The sequence below is a fragment of the Gobio gobio genome, assembly GCF_949357685.1.
Source record: "Gobio gobio genome assembly, chromosome: 12".
NCBI lineage: Eukaryota > Metazoa > Chordata > Actinopteri > Cypriniformes > Gobionidae > Gobio > Gobio gobio.
The window spans coordinates 53,377,693-53,397,766 of NC_137105.1; the positions used below are offsets into that span (position 1 = coordinate 53,377,693).

The 20,074-nt window shown below is 38.8% G+C and overlaps 1 protein-coding gene across 2 annotated transcripts; it reads right to left on the reverse strand.

Annotated features, from left to right (window-relative positions):
- Positions 1 to 741: 741 nt before the first annotated feature.
- LOC307134976 (polymeric immunoglobulin receptor-like) lies at positions 742 to 9,295 on the reverse strand. Of its 2 annotated transcripts, XM_079831085.1 has the most exons (8): positions 9,039 to 9,295; positions 8,582 to 8,902; positions 8,045 to 8,356; positions 7,634 to 7,957; positions 6,897 to 7,100; positions 2,907 to 3,011; positions 2,633 to 2,676; positions 742 to 2,530 (listed from the first exon to the last, which is right to left on the reverse strand). In XM_079831085.1, the coding sequence occupies exons 1-8, from the start codon at positions 9,076 to 9,078 to the stop codon at positions 2,237 to 2,239; spliced, it is 1,644 nt and encodes a 547-aa protein (XP_079687211.1). In that variant the 5' UTR covers positions 9,079 to 9,295; the 3' UTR covers positions 742 to 2,236. The 2 variants fall into 2 exon arrangements, with proteins under 2 accessions (XP_079687211.1, XP_079687212.1); XM_079831086.1 differs by lacking the exon at positions 6,897 to 7,100.
- Between the last annotated feature and the right edge of the window lie 10,779 nt (positions 9,296 to 20,074).

A 20,074-nucleotide genomic window follows, 5' to 3' on the forward strand; every position in this document is an offset into this window, starting at 1 on the left:
ATTGTCTATCGTACTGAATGTACGATATAAATCTGTCAAAACACACAAATACTTTAACACATTAAAAAGATATTCATGAACAACTCGATTAAAGGCTTTTTCTAGATCTAGAGACAGAACTCCTGTTTATCTCGTAATAATAAAAGATTGTCCAATAGATCTTCAGGTATACAATATATGAACCAATAAGTCTAAACAGTGTTCAAGTCTATTTGATAAACATCTGGAAAAGATTTTATGATCAGAACAAAGCAAAGACACTGATCTCCAGTTTTTGAGAAGTCCCAGGTCTCCTTTCTTTGGAAGCAGAGACAAGACTCGACGACAACTCATGGGAAGAGTTTTGCTTCAAACATTAAATAGTAGATCAAATTACTGCAGGATCAACTGTCGGCGATCGTGTCAAGGATCAGCCAAATTTCCACGTTCATCATCAAAAGCGGTTGTTAGAAAAGTGCTGAGCTGATGTTTGTGCCATCTAGTGGTTTAAAAGAGAATAAAGTCAATGCGCCTTTAGCCCTGTTGAGCCTTATAACTGTTCTCAGAAAAAGAAAAAGATACAGATAGAGTCCAGACTTTCTGTCAGTCTGAAGGACTAAGTTACCTAATGATAAAAATATGTTCCCATTAAATACGATACTTTATCGTGAAATACATAAGTGCTTTTATATATAAATAACCTCAAGAAAGGCTATTTGAAACTAAAATAAGAATCAATAAATAAATACTGAAACAAAAATAAGAAATTACATTTATTGATTATGACTAATTTTATTTGACATGCACCACACGGACCGATGGGACAGATACCTGTCCTGACGCTACCCTACCTGACGCGCAGTTTCTCCACTAACGGTCGTTTTTCACCACAGACTGTAATGCCGCGTTTTAGCGGTCACCAGCATCCTGCAAAGATTTTTATATTTGCATTTTTTAAAAACATGTATGTAAATTTATAATACTTTACTTAGTATTATATTAAATTTGCATGGTTTTGAGCACTGAAAGATTATTAAAGTCTTCTGTCGTATCAATCATATACTGTTGCCTCATTAAAAAGATGCTCAATACATTTAAAAAAAATAACACACACACCAAATTCACAAAAGTATTGTGCCGCCCCTCCAAGAGTTCAGGTGTTAAATCCCTTCATGGCCACAGGTGTATAAATCAAGCACTAGGGCTGCAGACGCTTCTACACACATCAGTGAGAGAATGGGCCGCTCTCAGGAGTGTGTGTGTGTGTGTGTGTGTGTGTGTGTGTGTGTGTGTGTGTGTGTGTGTGTGTGTGTGTGTGTGTGTGTGTGTGTGTGTGTGTGTGTGTGTGTGTGTGTGTGTGTGTGTGTGTGTGTGTGTGTGTGTGTGTGTGTTCGCTTCTACACACATTAGTGAGAATGGGCTACTCTCAGGAGCTCAGAGAACTCAAGCGTGGGGCCGTGATCGGTGGACACCTGTGCAATAAGTCCATATATTATACTAAATATTCCACGCTCAACTGTTAGTGGTGTTATAACAAAGTGGAAGAGATTGGGAACAACAGCAACTCAGCCACGAAGTGATAGACCACGTAAAATCATAGAGCGGGGTCATCGCATGCTGAGGGTCACAGTGCGCAGAAGTTGCCAACTTCAGTAGCTCCAGACCTCCAAACTTTGGTGGAGGGGGGATTATGGGGTTGTTTTTCAGGGGTTGGGCTTGGCCCCTTAGTTCCAGTGAAATGAACTCTTAATGCTTCACCAAGACATTTTGGACAATTTCATGCTCCCAACTTTGTGGGAACAGTTTGGGGACGGCCCCTTCCTGTCCCAGCATGACTGACCAGTGCACAAAGCGTCGCTCCATAAAGACATGGATGAGCCAGTTCGGTGTGGAGGAACTGGACTAGAAGAAGCTTCTAGAAGAATGGTCAAAAATTCCCATAAACACACTCCTAAACCTTGTGGAAAGCCTTCCCAAAAGAGCTGAAGCTGTTAGAGCTGCAAAGGGTGGGCGACTCCATATTAAACCCTATGGATTAAGAATGGGATGGCATTAAAGCTCATGTGCATCTGAAGGCAGGCGTCACAACACCTTTGGCAATATAGTGTATCTTCCTACACAATTACCAGACATTAAGAAATCAAGTTTCACAAAATCCACATCTTCATGAAGAAACGTTGCCACAATAACATTGTATTATAAAATAAAAGGCAAAGGAGCATCACTGAAGAAGACGAACACAAACTCATTGATATTCTCAAGCAGAGAGATGATTGACAGCAGCATATTCACTGTAATCCTGATTATTCCTGACCCTGGCACTGGCAGGACAGTCCGATTGCTTGTGGAAATTCACCACTGCGCAATTCAGATCCTCAGCAGAAGTGATGCAGCACTGAGAGTCACCAGCGGCTTCCTGAACCGTAGCGTAAACGCAGTCAGAGGGGTTTGTGGGTAATTGGGCAGTGGCGTATAGGACGTCAGAGGAATCAGAGGGATTTGTGGGTAATTGGGCTTTAATCTCCTCGTAATCACAACCAGTGTAAGAAACCTGAGGAGAGACAGAGGAATTATTTACAGCTCTGAAGATCATCATTAGACATTAATATCATTATGAATAAAAATCAATATTTGATTCAGTAACTGGACTCACCACTTCATGTTTGCCTGGTCCAGTGTGAGATGACGAATCAGCGCCTGTCAAAAACAAGCATCCTAAATGAATGACATTACTGCACATCTCAATTCAACACTGATGTCTTGTGTAATGTTCTCACACATCATCAAGTGTCTGTATTTTGCTCATGTCTCGTTGCAGCCTATAGGTGGCGTCAGAAAGTGGGAGAACAGATCAAGAGATCTCTCTGTTTTAAACTCAGTATAAATGGAGAGTTTGTGCATCTGAAGGAGTTCAGAATGAGTTTTACCTGGAGACTGACGCTTCTTACAGAGAAACAGTAACGAGAGTCCAGCGATGATCAGAACCAGAAGAAGCAGAACCAGAGAGACGATCAGAGAAGAGCCTGAAAACACTGGAGAAATAATCAGAGAGTCTGATCACTGTAAGATAAACATCAGATCAGATCATGGGCGGAGCTGGACATGTGGAGGAGGACTGACCAGACATGATACTGGATCTTCAGGGTTAGCCCAATGACCATATCCCAAATATCAAAACTCAAAATATGCCATTCCCATACCTAAAAGTGTTTGTATATGACCGAATGTACAGCTAGTTTGTCCTAAATAGACTTTTTGAACTATATATAACAGCAAGTGTGTAAAAAAAACGGACAAAATAATAAATAAATAGATACATACATACATAAAATAGACAAAGAAATGTAAAAAGTGTGTATTCATTTATTTCCTTATTTATGTATAATTGTATTTTTCCACATTTCTTTCTTTATTTATTTATACATTTATTTAATTTTGCATATTATTTATACACCATACAGACAAAGACGTGAAAATAAATAAGTGTATAAATGTGGAAATAAACCAATGTAGACATAAATACATGTATAAACAAATGTGTGAAAATTCAATTATACATAAATAAGGAAATAAAAGTACAAACACACTTATTTTATTTGATTTCTTTGTACATTTATGTCACGGTTGGTTTTGTTTATGTTTTCATGTCTTTTATTTTGTATTCTCACTGTCATGCTTCCTGTTTGCCATGTGATTCCCTTTGTGGGTGTGTCCTGGTCTGATTGGTTCATTGTCTTGTCATGTGGTTATGATTTCTGGTTGTTCATTGGTTGTCATAGTCATGTGTTTCCCTGGTCTCTGTATAAATAGTCCTCATGTTTGCCTTGTCGGTTCATCATGTATTGTTCCCTGTAGCTCTGTTGGAGAGTCCATGCTTAGTCCAGGTTTATGTTCATGTTTCTATTCAAGATCAAGTCTAGTCTTTATTGTGTATTTGTTCACGTATTGTTTAAATAATAAACTGCACTTGGGTTAATATAAACACGCCTCAAAGGAATCGTTACAGAATACACGACTGATAAAATGACCCCAGCAGTTCGCCTCTTAGATTAGATTAGATTAGATTAGATTCAACTTTATTGTCATTACACAAGTACAAGTACAAGGCAACGAAATGCAGTTTAGGTCTAACCAGAAGTGCAATAGCAGCAAGTGCAGGATATACAATGGTTGCGTAAGTGCAGGACATAAAAATGTACTGAATATATATAAATATGTATAAGTAGAGAGATGGTTATTACTATAAGCAGAACTGAATTTACAGATGAATATATACAGTGAATAAATATACAGATGGCTATTACTATAAACAGAATTTACAGGTGAATATGTACTAGAATATAATATACAGACGGCTATTACTATAAACAGAATTTACAGGTGAATATGTACTATGAATATAATATACAGACGGCTATTACTATAAACAGAATTTACAGGTGACTATGTACTATGAATAAATATACAGACGGTTATTACTTGAACAGAATTTTACAGTTAGAGGTATACAATAATATGTTAGGCTAATATGAGGAATATAGCAGTGGATTAAGTTAGTACAATAAATTATGGACAGAGCTATCCGAAAGAAAGTGTAAAAGTGCAGTGGAAAGTGGTTGCATATTACAGTTAGAAGTACGGTGCAAAATGCAAATGTAAACATTGTTACTGTAAATACAGTCGGCAGTGCAGATGAGCATAATCCAGTTAAGATATGGCAGTGCAAGATGCATAAGTAAACAGTTGTTACTGTAATAAACAGTCGGTAGTGCAAATAACAAAGTGAAGGCAGATGTGAGGTAGGAGAGTTATCAGTATATGAGGGAAGTGGATCAGCGGGGGTTTGAGTTCAGTAAAGAGACAGCTCTGGGGAAAAAACTGTTCTTTAGTCTGCTGGTCCTGGTCCGGTGGATCCTGAAACGCCTGCCGGAGGGCAGGAGAGAAAACAGTCTGTGGGCTGGGTGAGAGGAGTCCTTGAGGATGTTGCGAGCTCGATGCAGGCAGCGTTTCCTCTGGATGTGCTCGATGGCAGGCAGTGGATTATGTAGAACATTCTTATCATTCACTAATGATAAACCATGGTTTACTCGGAAACTCAAAAAGCTCCGCCATGCCAAAGAGGATGCTTACAGAACTGGGGATAAAGTCTTATATAACCAGGCCAGAAACAGACTGACAAAGGAGATCAGAGATGCTAAAAGAAGCTCCTCTGAAAAGCTGAGAAACCAGTTTTCTGCCAACGACCCGGCCTCAGTCTGGACAGGCCTGAGGAACATCACCAACTACAAGTCACAACCCCCCCGATCTGTAGAGAATCAACAACTGGCCGATGAGCTGAATGCATTCTACTGCAGGTTTGAAAAGCCCAGTCTCACACCACACACCCGCTCTGATCTGCACTTCACACGTCCCTCATCACCTCCTGCACCCCCTCTCCCCCGCCATCCAACCGGAGCTTAAGGTCTGTGTGGAGGATGTGAGCCGAGTCTTCAAAAAACAGAAGACTAGGAAAGCTTCAGGCCCAGGCGGCATCTCATCTGCTTGTTTGACGCTGACCAACTGGCCCCAGTCTTCACGCAGATCTTCAACAGATCATTGGAGCAGTGTGAAGGTCCCTGCTGCTTCAAATGCTCCACTATCCTTCCCGTCCCCAAAAAAACAAAATCACTGGACTTAATGACTACAGACCTGTCACTCTCACGTCTGTGGTCATGAAGTCGTTTGAAAGACTGGTTCTGGCCCACCTTAAGGACATCACTGGACCCTTGCTGGATCCTCTTCAATTTGCCTACAGAGCAAACAGGTCTGTGGATGATGCAGTCAACATGGGACATCTCGACAGACCTGGGACTTATGCAAGGATCTTAGTTGTGGACTTCAGTTCGGCCTTCAATACCATCATGCCTGATCTTCTCTCAACTAAACTGACCCAGCTCTCCATGCCATCCTCAATCTGTCAGTGGATCTCCAGCTTCCTGACAGATCGTCAGCAGCGAGTGAGACAGGGGAAACTCACATCCAGGACTCTCACTCCCAGCACTGGCGTCCCCCAGGGGTGTGTTCTCTCCCCACGGCTCTTCTCCCTGTACACCAATGACTGCACTTCTAAAGACCCCTCTGTGAAGCTCCTGAGATCTGCAGACGACACCACTGTCATCGGCCTCATCCAAAACGGTGATGAGTCTGCTTACAGACTGGAGGTTGAACAGCTGGCTCTGGTGCAGTTATAACAACCTTGAGCTCAACACACTCAAAACAGTGGAGATGATAGTGGACTTCAGGAGGAACAGCCCATCATGAACAGCACTGTGGAAGCAGTGGACTCATTCAGGTTCCTGGGCACTACCATCTCTCAGGACCTGAAGTGGGACAATCACATTGACTCCATTGTGAAAAAGGCCCAGCAGAGACTTTACTTCCTTCGTCAGCTGAGGAAGCTCAACCTCCCACAGGAGCTGCTGATTCAGTTCTACTCGGCTGAGCGTAGCTTCAATCCTCATGTTTGTCTTGTCAGTTTGTCATGTATTGTTCTCTGTAGCTCTGTTGGTGAGTCCACGCTTAGTCCAGGTTTATGTTTATTTCATGTTTCTATTTAAGATCAATCTAGTCTTTATTTTGTATTTGTTCACGTTTTGTTTAAATATTAAACTGCACTTGGGTTCACATACACTCCCCTCAGTGGAATCGTATGTGTTTTACTTTTTAATATTTATGTATGTATTTATTTATTTATTATTTCGGAAGTTTTGGCATTCAATAACGAACCACCAAAATGCAGACTCAACTCAGTATGCAATGGGTTATTATTGCTATTTATTTTTATACATATGAACTATTTAAGATGTATTAAATCTAATATATGCCCCCTCACAAGCTCCACCCACTGATCACATGTTTGCATTTCAGCTCAAGATCACCTGCGGGTGTGTTCTGTGATGTAGAAGAAGCTGATGATGATGATGATGATGATGAAGATGATGATGATGGTGGTGGTGATGATGGTGGGGGTGATGATGATGATGATGATGATGGTGGTGATGATGATGATGATGATGATGATGATGATGATGATGATGATGATGATGATGATGGTGGTGGTGGTGGTGATGATGATGATGTCTCTGAGAATTTTGTATATAAAAATGAAAAAATACATTTCTAAATTATACTTTTTAGAACTTGACATCATTCTCTAATGGTGAAGAGATGTTACTGATGGCTTTCACACATTCATTACCCAGAATTCAAGTTGCTGATACACAGAAGTGAGTTTCTGTGAATAACGCCTGTGGTTTCACACTGAATAATACAGTACAGCAGTGTCACTGACGAGCTCCCTTAAACTGCAGTTAACTATCCTGTGTCCAGATGAGCACACTAAACACTGCAGTGATACGAGATTAACACACACAGAACTAAAAACTGCATCCAGATCTCAGTCCTGCGTTCACACACTGCTGTAGAATGACAATCATATGAACTGTGGTTTGTGGTTTTGCTGTTAAACAGACAGAACATCTAAATTAAAAATAACCCTGTGGTTAAACCTGCTTATAGAATCAGCTTCAAGCATCCTGATAAATAACACACAGTGATCTGCTGAAGAGATGTTATACTGCCTTATGATTAATATCAGTGAGAAAAGCATCCGCACCTGTGAGGTTGATCAGGACTCGTGTGATGAAGCTCTTGTGTCCTCCATCAGACTGAACTCCACACCAGTATTCTGAATGTTGTTCAGTCACATGACTGATGCTTCCCGTCAGGAGCCGCTCTTCTCTGTCATCATACAGCTGGATCTTTCCCTCACGCCTCCATCTTCTGCTCTCATTCACAGACGTCTCTTCAGCACAGAGATCAGCTCCAGATCTCCAGCAGAGAAACTTCACATCACTGCTGTGGGATTGTGGGTATTTGCAGCTGATGTTCACAGATCCTCCTGCAGCCGCTGATAGACTGATGCTCTTCACACAATCATCTGTTTCAGATCCAAATAAAGCGCAGTAATGTTAGAATGACCAGATATATTCATGGATTCACCTCATAATGACTGAAAGCGGCTCACCCTTCTCAATGTTCAGGCTAAACTCAGAGGAGAAACTGTAGTCTTCAGAAACTTTGACTGTAATCTTATATTCTCCAGAGTCGTTCTCATTCAGCTCTCTGATAAACACACGTAAGAGCCCTGCAGATCTGCCCTCATGAACGGAGAATCGTCTGTCATGTTTCCATTCTGAGGCTCTGTTAGTGTTTATTACAGGAAAACATTCTCTAAATTTACAGATGTATTTCTCATGGTTCTTGTGTTTCTTCTCATATTTGAAGTTTATGATGACGTTTCCTCCTGAATATCCTCTCACGGTCCTGATTGGTTGATCTGTTCAACACAAACACAGATCATTTGTCATTTTGTTCTCAATATAAACACATTTATCTTCACTTTGCTACAACATTTATGAACTCAAGTCCAGATGATGAGTGTAAATCTTCCATCAGGAGATAAAAAGGTTATTGATGGCGTGAGTTATGAGTTAGACGAGTGAACGGCAGTAATTCCAGTCAGTGTTGAGGATCGTGATGTTGTGGAGTCTCAGTTACTCACCGGTTATAACCTTCAGATTCACTTCAGTGTAGTGATCTATATTTGACGTTCTATCAACTCCACAATAGTACATCCCAGAATCCCGTTCACTCAGATCTCTGAAGGCCACAGTGAAGACGGCTGATCTTGTGTCGTCATACAGAGAGAATCTTCCAGAATCAACCCATTCATTTTTCTCATTAGTCATGATTTGATCTGTGCAGTCATACCACTGTCCTTTACAAAAATACTTTTGATTTCCTTTATATCTTTTATTATATTTGCATGAGATTTCGACTCCGCCTCCTGAATATCCGGTCACTTCTATGGAGCTCACGACACCTACAACAAACCAGCATCTTAACACAACACTAATACACACTGAAGGGAGATTCATGTCAAAGGTCATTAGTTATGGATAAAGACTTGTGTTCATTATTTAATCTCTGTTCTGGTTCTTCTGAGTTCAGATTCTTACCAGGAATCATCAGCAGAGTGAAAGTCCAGACGATCTTCATTCTTCTCTCTTATTAAATGATCTTCTCTGTTGTCCGTAGATTCAGTTCTTCTGAAGCTCTCGATGTGTTTTCAGAGGAGTTTTGAGTGTTTCTTTCCTGTTACATGTTTAACATGAAGTGTTGAATGTGATGGAGACGCCCAGTTCCTCTTAGAGAGAGAGAGAGAGAGAGAGAGAGAGAGAGAGAGAGACATTTACAGTTTCACGGACACTGAAGCAGGTTCATCTCTTCCTGGAAGCAACACGTTGAATAACTCGGTTTTGATGGGCGTGCTGAACTGAAGACTTGGAAGTAAATGTCCACGGCTAGGATTGGATAATATTTGCATATTTAATGAGCTTCAGCTACCGTCTGTCCCAGGAATCATCTAGGGGAAATGCTTGCTTACTCACACACACACACACACACACACACACACACGGGGGGAGAGACAGAAACACACACACACTCTCACTCGTGCGGACACACACATAACGTCACTTAAAGTCTCTCTACACATAATCAATACACAATTGTACACATATCAAACGATCTGTAACAATGCAATACTATCACGTATAAAAAACATGTTTTACTCACATAAGTGTGCTGCACCATTCCTGTCGGGTCCAATATAGAAGAACATCATTGTGTTTCAATCTCAATATGTCTGCAAATCTCTACGTGAGCTGGAACTTCATTATAAATAGCCACATATTCCTAATATTAGGATCCGAAGGAAGCTTATGCAGCGACTGTGTTCTTCCACAACCAGGAATAGCAATATCGTGATATCCTCTGCATGTTTATTTCTGCCGGCTAACAATCTGACCAGCTCCATGAGTCGGTGGGCGGAGCTACTGAATTACACCTGCTTATTATTCTGTTATTCTATAGAGGCGGAGTTTCGTCGTGCGATGACGTAAAGGTGAAGCACAAGATCGTTTTCAGGCTCTGGTGTCTATAAAAGCTTTTCTTTGACTAACAAGGAAGTTTTCAGCTCTGAAATTTACAGGATATTCTTATATTTGCCATGACCTCTTATATATCAAAAGCTCAAGGGAAAGTTGATTTCTCAATTCATCACCCCTTTAAATTTAAAACCTGGTTGTGTCAGTGATACAAGTTAAGAAATCTTAGGCTACACATTAATGCATAAATTCAATTGTATTTAATCCTCCATATGAAGGGTTATGTGCTTGGATTATTTCTATTGATTAAACAAGTTCAAAACAATCTGGGAGTTACGTTATGCCTTACACGCTGTGTTTTACAACAACCCGTTGCTTCTCATTATTGAAATTATTAAATTGACGGCAAATTTAAGCAAATGTTAGAAAAAACATTTTACAGTCTATGGCAAAAAACTATACTTACGGCGCACAGGTCATGTTTCCGTCGAGCTGCATCCCTGACCATCATGTTTCCCGCCGGCGGGAGAACCGAAGGCTAACGGCACGACGGAAGGTGCTCGAGTCTCATTTGGTTCTTGCTCCGGCATCCCATGTGGAACTCCAGGGCCGGCCCGTGGCATAGGCGAAATAGGCAAATCTATAGGGGCGCCAAAATGTATTACTGATACTATTTTATTCACATTCATTTTAAATATTACCAAATAAAGCGCAAAAAAACGTAACTAAGTCCCCCGCATCTTCCCGGTCCGCCTCATCGATCTCCCCCCAACATTAAAATCTTGTTTCATGTTTCTGTCCCAAACAGAAATAAGATCATTTTTCTCACCCCATTTAGCAGATAATTGTGCTAGTTTTAAGCTAAAACTCACTTAATTTTGATTTTTTTTCCCCCCAGAAAACAAGGAAAAATTTTATCTAATGTCATTTTACTAGTAAATACATCTTGATTTAAGAATTTTTTGATGTTTGGACTGGACACAAGAAAAATTTACTAAAGAAGAAGAGCATTTTTTGCAGTGTAAAGACAGAGGTAAAGTGATGTAATGAATGAACAGTTTATTTAATTGCATAGTAGTAAAATACTAATGTACGCTAATTAATTCCAGTTTTACCTTAAACTATATGCAAGCAGCTGTTTTGGGTTCTCCAGTGGCCACAGACAGTGTATTTTGTCAAAAAATAAAAAAATCATATCTGTTTTTTTAAACGCATGTAATATCACTTTTTTAATAGCCTAATGTTTTTACTCTACAGTTGTGCAGTTTTAAGGGGACATATGGACATTTTAAATTGTATTTGCGGAAATTAGTAATGATATTTATATACAGGTTTATTTAAAATAGCAAAATTTTATGTAAATTTGACATTAAATATCTAAATTTCTCAGTTTAATTCATGGTGAAAACATGAATGTGCATATTAGTGGAAGTTTGCTGCCATCTACTGGAAAACAAACACTTTTGCTAGTTCTCAATAGTTTGTGCTTGTACTTGTTATTTGTGTTTAGGCTGTAATGTGGAGTAGGTGCTATTTTTGTATAGTTTAACTATCACAAGCCTTTTAAAAAAAATTAAATAATAATAATATCATGAACATAATGATGGGGTAGAATGGACTGGACATCATATAAAACAACAACAATAAAAATTAAAAAACATCAATGCATTAAAAAAATAAAACAGTACCAGTGTTTCCGCAACTTAGACTGATAACATGTAGTGCTAAACCTTGATACAAGGGGCACCAAGTAAAATCTTGCCTAGGGCAGCAAATTGGTCAGGGCCGGCCCTGCGGAACTCCATCATATCACCGGGATGATAAAGTGAACGCTACACACCATTTTCCGAGGCAGATGCATTAGTCCCGTCTCCTCACCGCACTCAGGCACGGAAGCTCCATCCTTTCTCTTGTTAGGAAACCTGTGGACTCGACGTCCTGACCGGCTGGAGTTTGTGCAACCTCCACAAACACAATCATTTATCACGATGATGATAAAATAAATACAAAAACTACCGAGAACACACTGACTCGCGACCGCTTCCACTGAATACCAACCGACTGTGCACTGAGCCATCGCAGAGCGCAAAACGACTCCCTCTCGTGACGTAAAATGGCGCAATGTTGAAAAAAAAGGCGTTTTTTACAAACAGACAACGAAACGGCCACTTTATCTACTACATTTGTGCCCTTATGTCTTGTAAAAACATAAATCCTGCATTACCTTATGAGCGGTGCCATGGACCTACAGTAGGCCTATTGTAATATATTGTATGTTATACTGTAATACATATATTCTAGAAATGTATTAAAAAGAAAGACGCTTTCAGCCTCACTCAAAGGCCGCGGAAACAGGCCAGTGGGTTCGTTACGCACGTCAATCCATTCTCCGCGTTCTTATTTTGCTTATGTATTAAATATACAGGCAATTCGTTTATGAAACCTTGATCAAAATTAAAATACAATTTATAGAAAACGAAATTAACTTTAAATAAATGATTTCTGCAAAACAACACTTAATAGAAATCATGTCTGACCCCACTCCATGTCTCCAGACATATTGCGCCTCTTATAGCCTATAGGCCTACTCACTACTCACTAATTATTTCCTATTTTTCATTTTTGCAGGGTTTTTTTTACCACTTCGTTATTTTGGCTCGGTATTTCGTTTGTTGGAAATATGAACTGAATTTAGAAATTAAAAACTTTGCGTTTAATAAACAAAATACATTTTTGAAGCTTGGAGTGGAGTAGGCTACATGCAAAACGTAGCATATTTAGATTCATAGTTAGGCTATAGGCTATGTTTAAATATTAGCCTATTATATTGTTTTAATTTTTATATGTTGATGATGAAAAGTGAATTGTATTTTAATTTTGATCAAGGTTTCATAAACTAATTGCCTGTACATCGGAAGCAAAATAAGAACGCTGGGAATGGATTGAACCCACTGGCCTGTTTCCGTAGCCGTTGAGTAAGGCTGAGCTTGCTTCTGCTTTTCAAACAAGTGTGGCTAAATACATTCTCTAATATGGATACAGACATATATACACACATCACTATACAACACTTGCCCTTATTAGGAGAAAATATGTAATTTTAACGGGAAAAATATGTCGTTTTAACAACATACGATATCGTTAACAAATGTGCGCATCAGACAGAGTTATGGCATGGAGATGAGAATGTGTGTATGGACTTATCTAACACTGGTCAATACGGGGAACAAGAACAAGTCACAAAAGGTCGACGTGTTCCTTTAAAACGCATTTTTACTAACACAATTATTTTAAAATATATGATTATATTATTTACAATACACAATGTCGTGTGTAATTATATTTTTTAGGGGGGGGGGGGGGGCAACACATGATTTACGCCTATGAATTTTAACCAATTAATCTTTTGCTGGATGCTTAAAAATACACCACATATATATTTTTTAGGTTTATGAGAGAGAGAAAAAAAAGGTAAGGAAACCTAAAATACTCCATCATTGTGGTCATACAGATGATAAGAGTAGGACATCGTTAAATTGCAGTGTTTACTTACATTATACTATTGTGCAATTTAATTTGCCATATGAAATTCAATTGGAAAGATTTCTAACAGTCCTAGATCCACTGCCGCTTCAGAAAGTTCATCAAGAGAAACTGATCCATACGGATGGAGTGGATTATTCCAGATGTTCTGAAGAGACTCGATGGCTTTATATGATGAAGGAAAGTCTGACGGGTTTGAGCGAGGAAATGACCGCAGGATTCTCATTAATGGGTGAACTGGCCCTTTAAGAGACTTACTGTTGATTTATTCATACAAAATCTGATCTGCATTATACAGTAAATTACATTATTATGAATGGATTCTGCAATTCAGTTCACATTTTGTGCATTGCAGAAATCATAGAGCGCTAATTTAATGCCATGATATTGAATATAAGACTTTCTAATCCAAATTTAAAGGAACATGCCACTATTTTTGAAAATAGACTAATTTTCCATCTCCCCTAGAGTTAAACCCAAAAATGAAAATAATATAATTTATTACTCACCCATATGCCGTTCCACACCCATGAGACCTCTGTTCATCTTCAGACACTTGCATATTCGGAGCATATTGATTCAGCGGTTCAGATCGCCAGTGATTTCAGCAGTTTGACACGTGATCTGAATTTTGATTCGACACACGATCCGAAGCTTCATGAAGCAGTGTTTTGAAATCAGCCATCACTATATAAGACGTCATTTAGGGTTTTGTTGGCGCACCAAAAATATTCTCGTCGCTTTATAATATTAATATTGAACCACTGTACTCACATGAACGGATTTAAATATGTTTTTAGTACATTAATGGATCTGGAGTGTAAATGCCATTGCTGGCAATGCAGAGCCTTCAGATTTAAACACAAATATCTTAACTTGTGTTCTGAAGATAAACGGAGGTCTTACGGGTGTGGAACGGCATGAGGAATACATGACATTATTTTCATCTTTGAGTGAATTAACCCTTTAAGACTCTTCAATTTAAGATATTAAAGCCTTAAATTGTAGACGGTCAATTTAATGCGGAAACCCTGTAACGGCTTCTTAGGCCTCGTCCACATGAAGACAGCTTTCCTGATCCGATCCTTTTCCCTCATTTAAAAAAATAGATCTGAAACTGACTGAAAACGATGCAGTATACAGGGCAGGCCAGTGTGTTACTATGGGATCAGAATCCCGCCAAATTTACTGCAGTCATGCATAAAAAAATAATAAGCATGAATCAAAATTTTAAAAACAAATGTGAAAATATAACGCAGAAAACTGAAAAATCAATGAAAAGTTAACCAGAATCACAAACAACGCAGTCACGGAAATAAAAATAATACGCGTAAATCAAATATTTAAACAAGTTTAAAATTATATTGCTCAAAACTGAATCATGAATTCAAAATTATCTGAATCGCTCACAAAATCATGTTTTCTGCTCTTATTTTCATTTTTTGCATGTCCTTGCTCTTTTCTCCTTTGCTCTTGTTTCCACATTCTGTGCTTGCGGTTTCAAATGTTGCAGTTCAAGTTTCATGTAAATTAGGGGCGGGTCTTAGCATCACCATTGGTCCACTAGTTCTAGATTGACAGCTCATCCTCAAGCCAATCAATTGAAGAGGGAAGTTTACGTCACTCCAATGCGACTCATGCCGCAGTTCAGCCGCTGTTGAGCTACGAGTGTAACCTCTATCACTATATCTGCAAGGAAATACATTATTGTATTGTTATGAATATAATCTTAGGACTCTATTCTTTTGTATGATAGACGTTTTAGGGGGGTTTCCTCACAATTAAAGCAGTAAAATGAACATGATCACGACTGGGTGCTTACTGACGCGAAACGCGTTCACTAGGCCTATAGGAGATGCACGGATGGGCTTTTATTTATCCAACCGCATCACGCACCGTCCGCACCAACGTTTTTTGACCAAAGTTCAAAGCCCGCCATCCGCTGATTGTAAAGCCTTGTTGGGCGATGCAAGGCGCTGCTGACGCGAGCAATCGTAATTCAATGGACTGGCCTACATTAAACCTTTTAACTAAAATAGTTATTGAACTGTTTACACTGTCATTTACTGTAAAAAGAGCCTGCACAGCGACAGGAAATAAAAATGAATGCAAAAAACCTGCCTTAGCCTATTGTGACTGAAGGAGCTCAAGAACCGCTCACTGGTAAAACGACGTGCACTCAATCCCTCCAACATGACATTTCTCTGTAGCCTACTTTACTTGTTTAGTTTCATATGTTTAAATATTATAATGTTTTTTTTTTCATTTCATTTAGCCTACGTTGATTATGAAATATGATTATGAGATAGGCTATATGTAAGAATGGGGCTGCCTATACTGACAGCTGGGCTGGGCTTCTAGCTTGCAGGTCTGCTTGGCCTACCAGGCGCTGCAACAATATTTAACAATGTAAGCATAATATATTTTTTTATTTTTTATTAATTTGAATGGTTGAACCACCCGCCCGAATTTAAAATCTTATAATCTTATTTTTCGTCACGTCATCCGCCCGATCCGCGGAGTCCGCGGCTGTAATTGCCAACGGCGCATCTCTGGCCCACTGTTTGTGCATGGAAATATATTTGTTTACAATCATGAATATATTATGAAATATATCAATTTATACAATCAACATTTTAGAGAGGTTAATCAGAAATTGATCAAATGATCATGACCCCAAATAGTTGGTTAGTGCCACTCTCATTCCAAAGAAATATTTTTTCACAGCCAGTGGTGGAATATGAATAAGAAACCACATATGAATAAGAAACATTATGGAGGCCTAAACATCTCGTACATACTGCCTGGGTTTTGTTTCGATATTAGTTATATAGGCCTATCCTAAAACAGCCAGTCATTGTTGTCACTCGGGGATAGGCATTTAAAAGAGAGAAAGCAAGAGCTAAACTTCTACAAATGCAATAACATCCACAGCAGAAAACGAAAAAATAGTCGGAAAACTTTGCCCATTAATTAGACGTGCAAGGCAACGATCTCACGAAAATGCGTATAAATAATAGGCCTACGAGAGTGCGATACGATTTATTTTTGTCCATTGTGCGCCGATCGGTTCCCTGCTGATTTTCTGGGGTACAATATAGGCTATTCATATATAGGCAGGAGCACGGGAAGTGGAGGTGCTGCAAATTTGAGTTAATTTACATGTATAGGCTAAGATCGTTTTTAGCATTTAGTAATTTATTTGTACACTTTAAGTGGCCATTAAAAAAAAGGCTTAATATTTATATGTTGAATTATGTTTTTAAAACATAGACATGAGGTCATATTGTGACCGTTGCGGTATAGAGAATGCGTAGAGTGGTAATATTTCCTCCAGAGTCAGAGCGCCTTTCTGAAGATTCCGTTCATTTCTAAAGCTCATGCCCTGGCTTTGTGTAATGCTGGTTCTTCCCTAGTTGTTCATTTAAGCCGTTGTTCATGCAGCGCTGGCACCTCCATGCCATTGTCTGCTATATTTTGCTTATTATTGATTAAATCCTCGAAATTGGTTGACAAAACATTGATTAAAATTAAGATACAATTTATACAAAACAAAACTTAACGAAACTTAAAGTGGTCGAAATAATTTTTGACCCCCATGTCTTCTTACATATAGCCTATCATAATCATATTTCATAATCAACGTAGGCTAAATGAAATGAAAAAAATAACATTATAATATTTAAACTATAGCTAGTGCTGGGAATCGATTAAAAAAATTAACTAATTAATCACATTTTTTTCTATTTTTTAATATTTTAATATTTAAAGTTACATTTTGATATTGTAATAATTTCAGTTACTCTCCAAATTAATGTAGAAACAATTTAAAGACAGCTTTTTTTAAATATGTGTTGTAATGGCATCTTTTTATGAATGAAGGCCAGTATCACTGTCTCAATGAAACATTAATGACGTTACATTACAGTATAACTGAAAGCGGCCAATTTCAACATTTATTAGGCTTTAAAAAACAACTTTTAATTTAAGTGAACTTAAAACAATCTTTACATAAACCCATTATAATAAATGTTATTTTTTACCTGTGGCCTTCCCTGTTAAGAAAGATTTTTCATAACTGTTAGATTTCTGTATATGTCTATATACAGAAATCTAACAGTTATGAAACATCTTTCTTAACTACATAAATAATAAATCAAATATAGATTAATCATCATTAAAGCTACAATTTTCTCTGTTCCCGTTGTTCAGGCATCATCAGTGCTCCTGTCACTTTAAGAACGGCCGCTGACGAACATCGTGGATCTCATTTCCTCACAACTCTTTAAGTTCATTTAAGACGTTATTGAACTAATTTAAGACTCATAATATGAGAATACTCAAAATTCTCTGTGTTGTTGTTACTGTTTGTTCATGAGCAAAACACACGTGTGTGTGTGTGTGTGTGTGTGTGTGTGTGTGTGTGTGTGTGTGTGTGTGTGTGTGTGTGTGTGTGTGTGTGTGTGTGTGTGTGTGTGTGTGTGTGTGTGTGTGTCAATGTCCTGTCTGTCTGTCTGTGAATGTGTGTGTGTCAATGTCCTGTCTGTGTGACTCATATCTGCTAATCGAGGGACACTATATTCAGCTGTTTTCAACAATGATTATAATCATACATGTTTAAAAGTAAGAGCGGGGCGACTAGACGGCGGTTCGAATCCCGCACAGAGCGGGTCGACTAGGACCGGTGCGACCCGGTAAAAGTGCGGGGGACCACACACACACACACACACACACACACACGACACAAGTCATCCAGCTCACAATCTGTTCAGCCTCCTGCCATCTGGGAAGAGGTACAGGAGCCTCCACTCCCGCACCACCAGACTCAGCAACAGCTTCACCCACCAGGCTATTAGGATGCTGAACTCTCTCCCCTCATCCAACAGGCCGTCAAGAAGATGACCCCCCCCCCCCCCCCCCCCCCCCGGAACTGTCTTTTGCACTACCATGACATTTGCACATTTGCACAATTGCACATTTTACACAAACTGTCTTTGCACTACATGCCACTTACAGACTTATTTTTATTTTATTCTAATTTAAATGTCTATTTATCTATTAACATTAAACTCTAGTTTTAGTTTCTTTTTATTTGTTTTTTTTTATTTATTTTTTTAACTTTAGTCTATTTTTAACCTATATGTCTTGTCTTCACTGTGGGATGGAGGGAAACGTAATTTCGATTGCTTTGTATGTCTGGAACATGTGAAGAATCGACAATAAAGCTGACTTTGACTTTTTTTGACTTTGACACACACACACACACACACACACACACACACACACACACACACACACACACACACACACACACACACACACACACACACACACCATTGACATACAGCGCGTTCTCTTGTGTCTTGTCGTGCTTGGAAGAATTTACATGAATAAGAGCGTGATGATCATGTAACGCTAGACAAAAATGGATATAAAAACGGACGCTGTGTTATTTGCATTAAATATTTTTTAATGCGTTAAACTGAAAAAAATAATCGCCCGCGTTAATTTGCCCAGCCCTAATTTAAACATATGAAACTAAACAAGTAAAGTAGGCTACAGAGAAATGTCATGTTGGAGGGATTGAGTGCACGTCGTTTTACCAGTGAGCGGTTCTTGAGCTCCTTCAGTCACAATAGGCTAAGGCAGGTTTTTTGCATTCATTTTTATTTCCTGTCGCTGTGCAGGCTCTTTTTACAGTAAATGACAGTGTAAACAGTTCAATAACTATTTTAGTTAAAAGGTTTAATGTAGGCCAGTCCATTGAATTACGATTGCTCGCGTCAGCAGCGCCTTGCATCGCCCAACAAGGCTTTACAATCAGCGGATGGCGGGCTTTGAACTTTGGTCAAAAAACGTTGGTGCGGACGGTGCGTGATGCGGTTGGATAAATAAAAGCCCATCCGTGCATCTCCTATAGGCCTAGTGAACGCGTTTCGCGTCAGTAAGCACCCAGTCGTGATCATGTTCATTTTACTGCTTTAATTGTGAGGAAACCCCCCTAAAACGTCTATCATACAAAAGAATAGAGTCCTAAGATTATATCATAACAATACAATAATGTATTTCCTTGCAGATATAGTGATAGAGGTTACACTCGTAGCTCAACAGCGGCTGAACTGCGGCATGAGTCGCATTGGAGTGACGTAAACTTCCTCTTCAATTGATTGGCTTGAGGATGAGCTGTCAATCTAGAACTAGTGGACCAATTGTGATGCTAAGACCGCCCCTAATTTACATGAAACTTGAACTGCAACATTTGAAACCGCAAGCACAGAATGTGGAAACAAGAGCAAAGGAGAAAAGAGCAAGGACATGCAAAAAATGAAAATAAGAGCAGAAAACATGATTTTGTGAGCGATTCAGATAATTTTGAATTCATGATTCAGTTTTGAGCAATATAATTTTAAACTTGTTTAAATATTTGATTTACGCGTATTCTTTTTATTTCCGTGACTGCGTTGTTTGTGATTCTGGTTAACTTTCATTGATTTTTCAGTTTTCTGCGTTATATTTTCACATTTGTTTTTAAAATTTTGATTCATGCTTATTTTTTTATGCAT

Coding starts and splice junctions, on each gene's coding strand:
- LOC307134976 (XM_079831085.1), bottom strand. CDS start 9,078: ATGAAGATCGTCTGGACTTTCACTCTGCTGATGATTCCTG. Junction 7,101..7,633: donor AGTCCTGATCAACCTCACAG/GTGCGGATGCTT, acceptor CAAAATTCTCAG/AGACATCATCATCATCACCA. Junction 2,531..2,632: donor GACCAGGCAAACATGAAGTG/GTGAGTCCAGTT, acceptor GTCTCTCCTCAG/GTTTCTTACACTGGTTGTGA.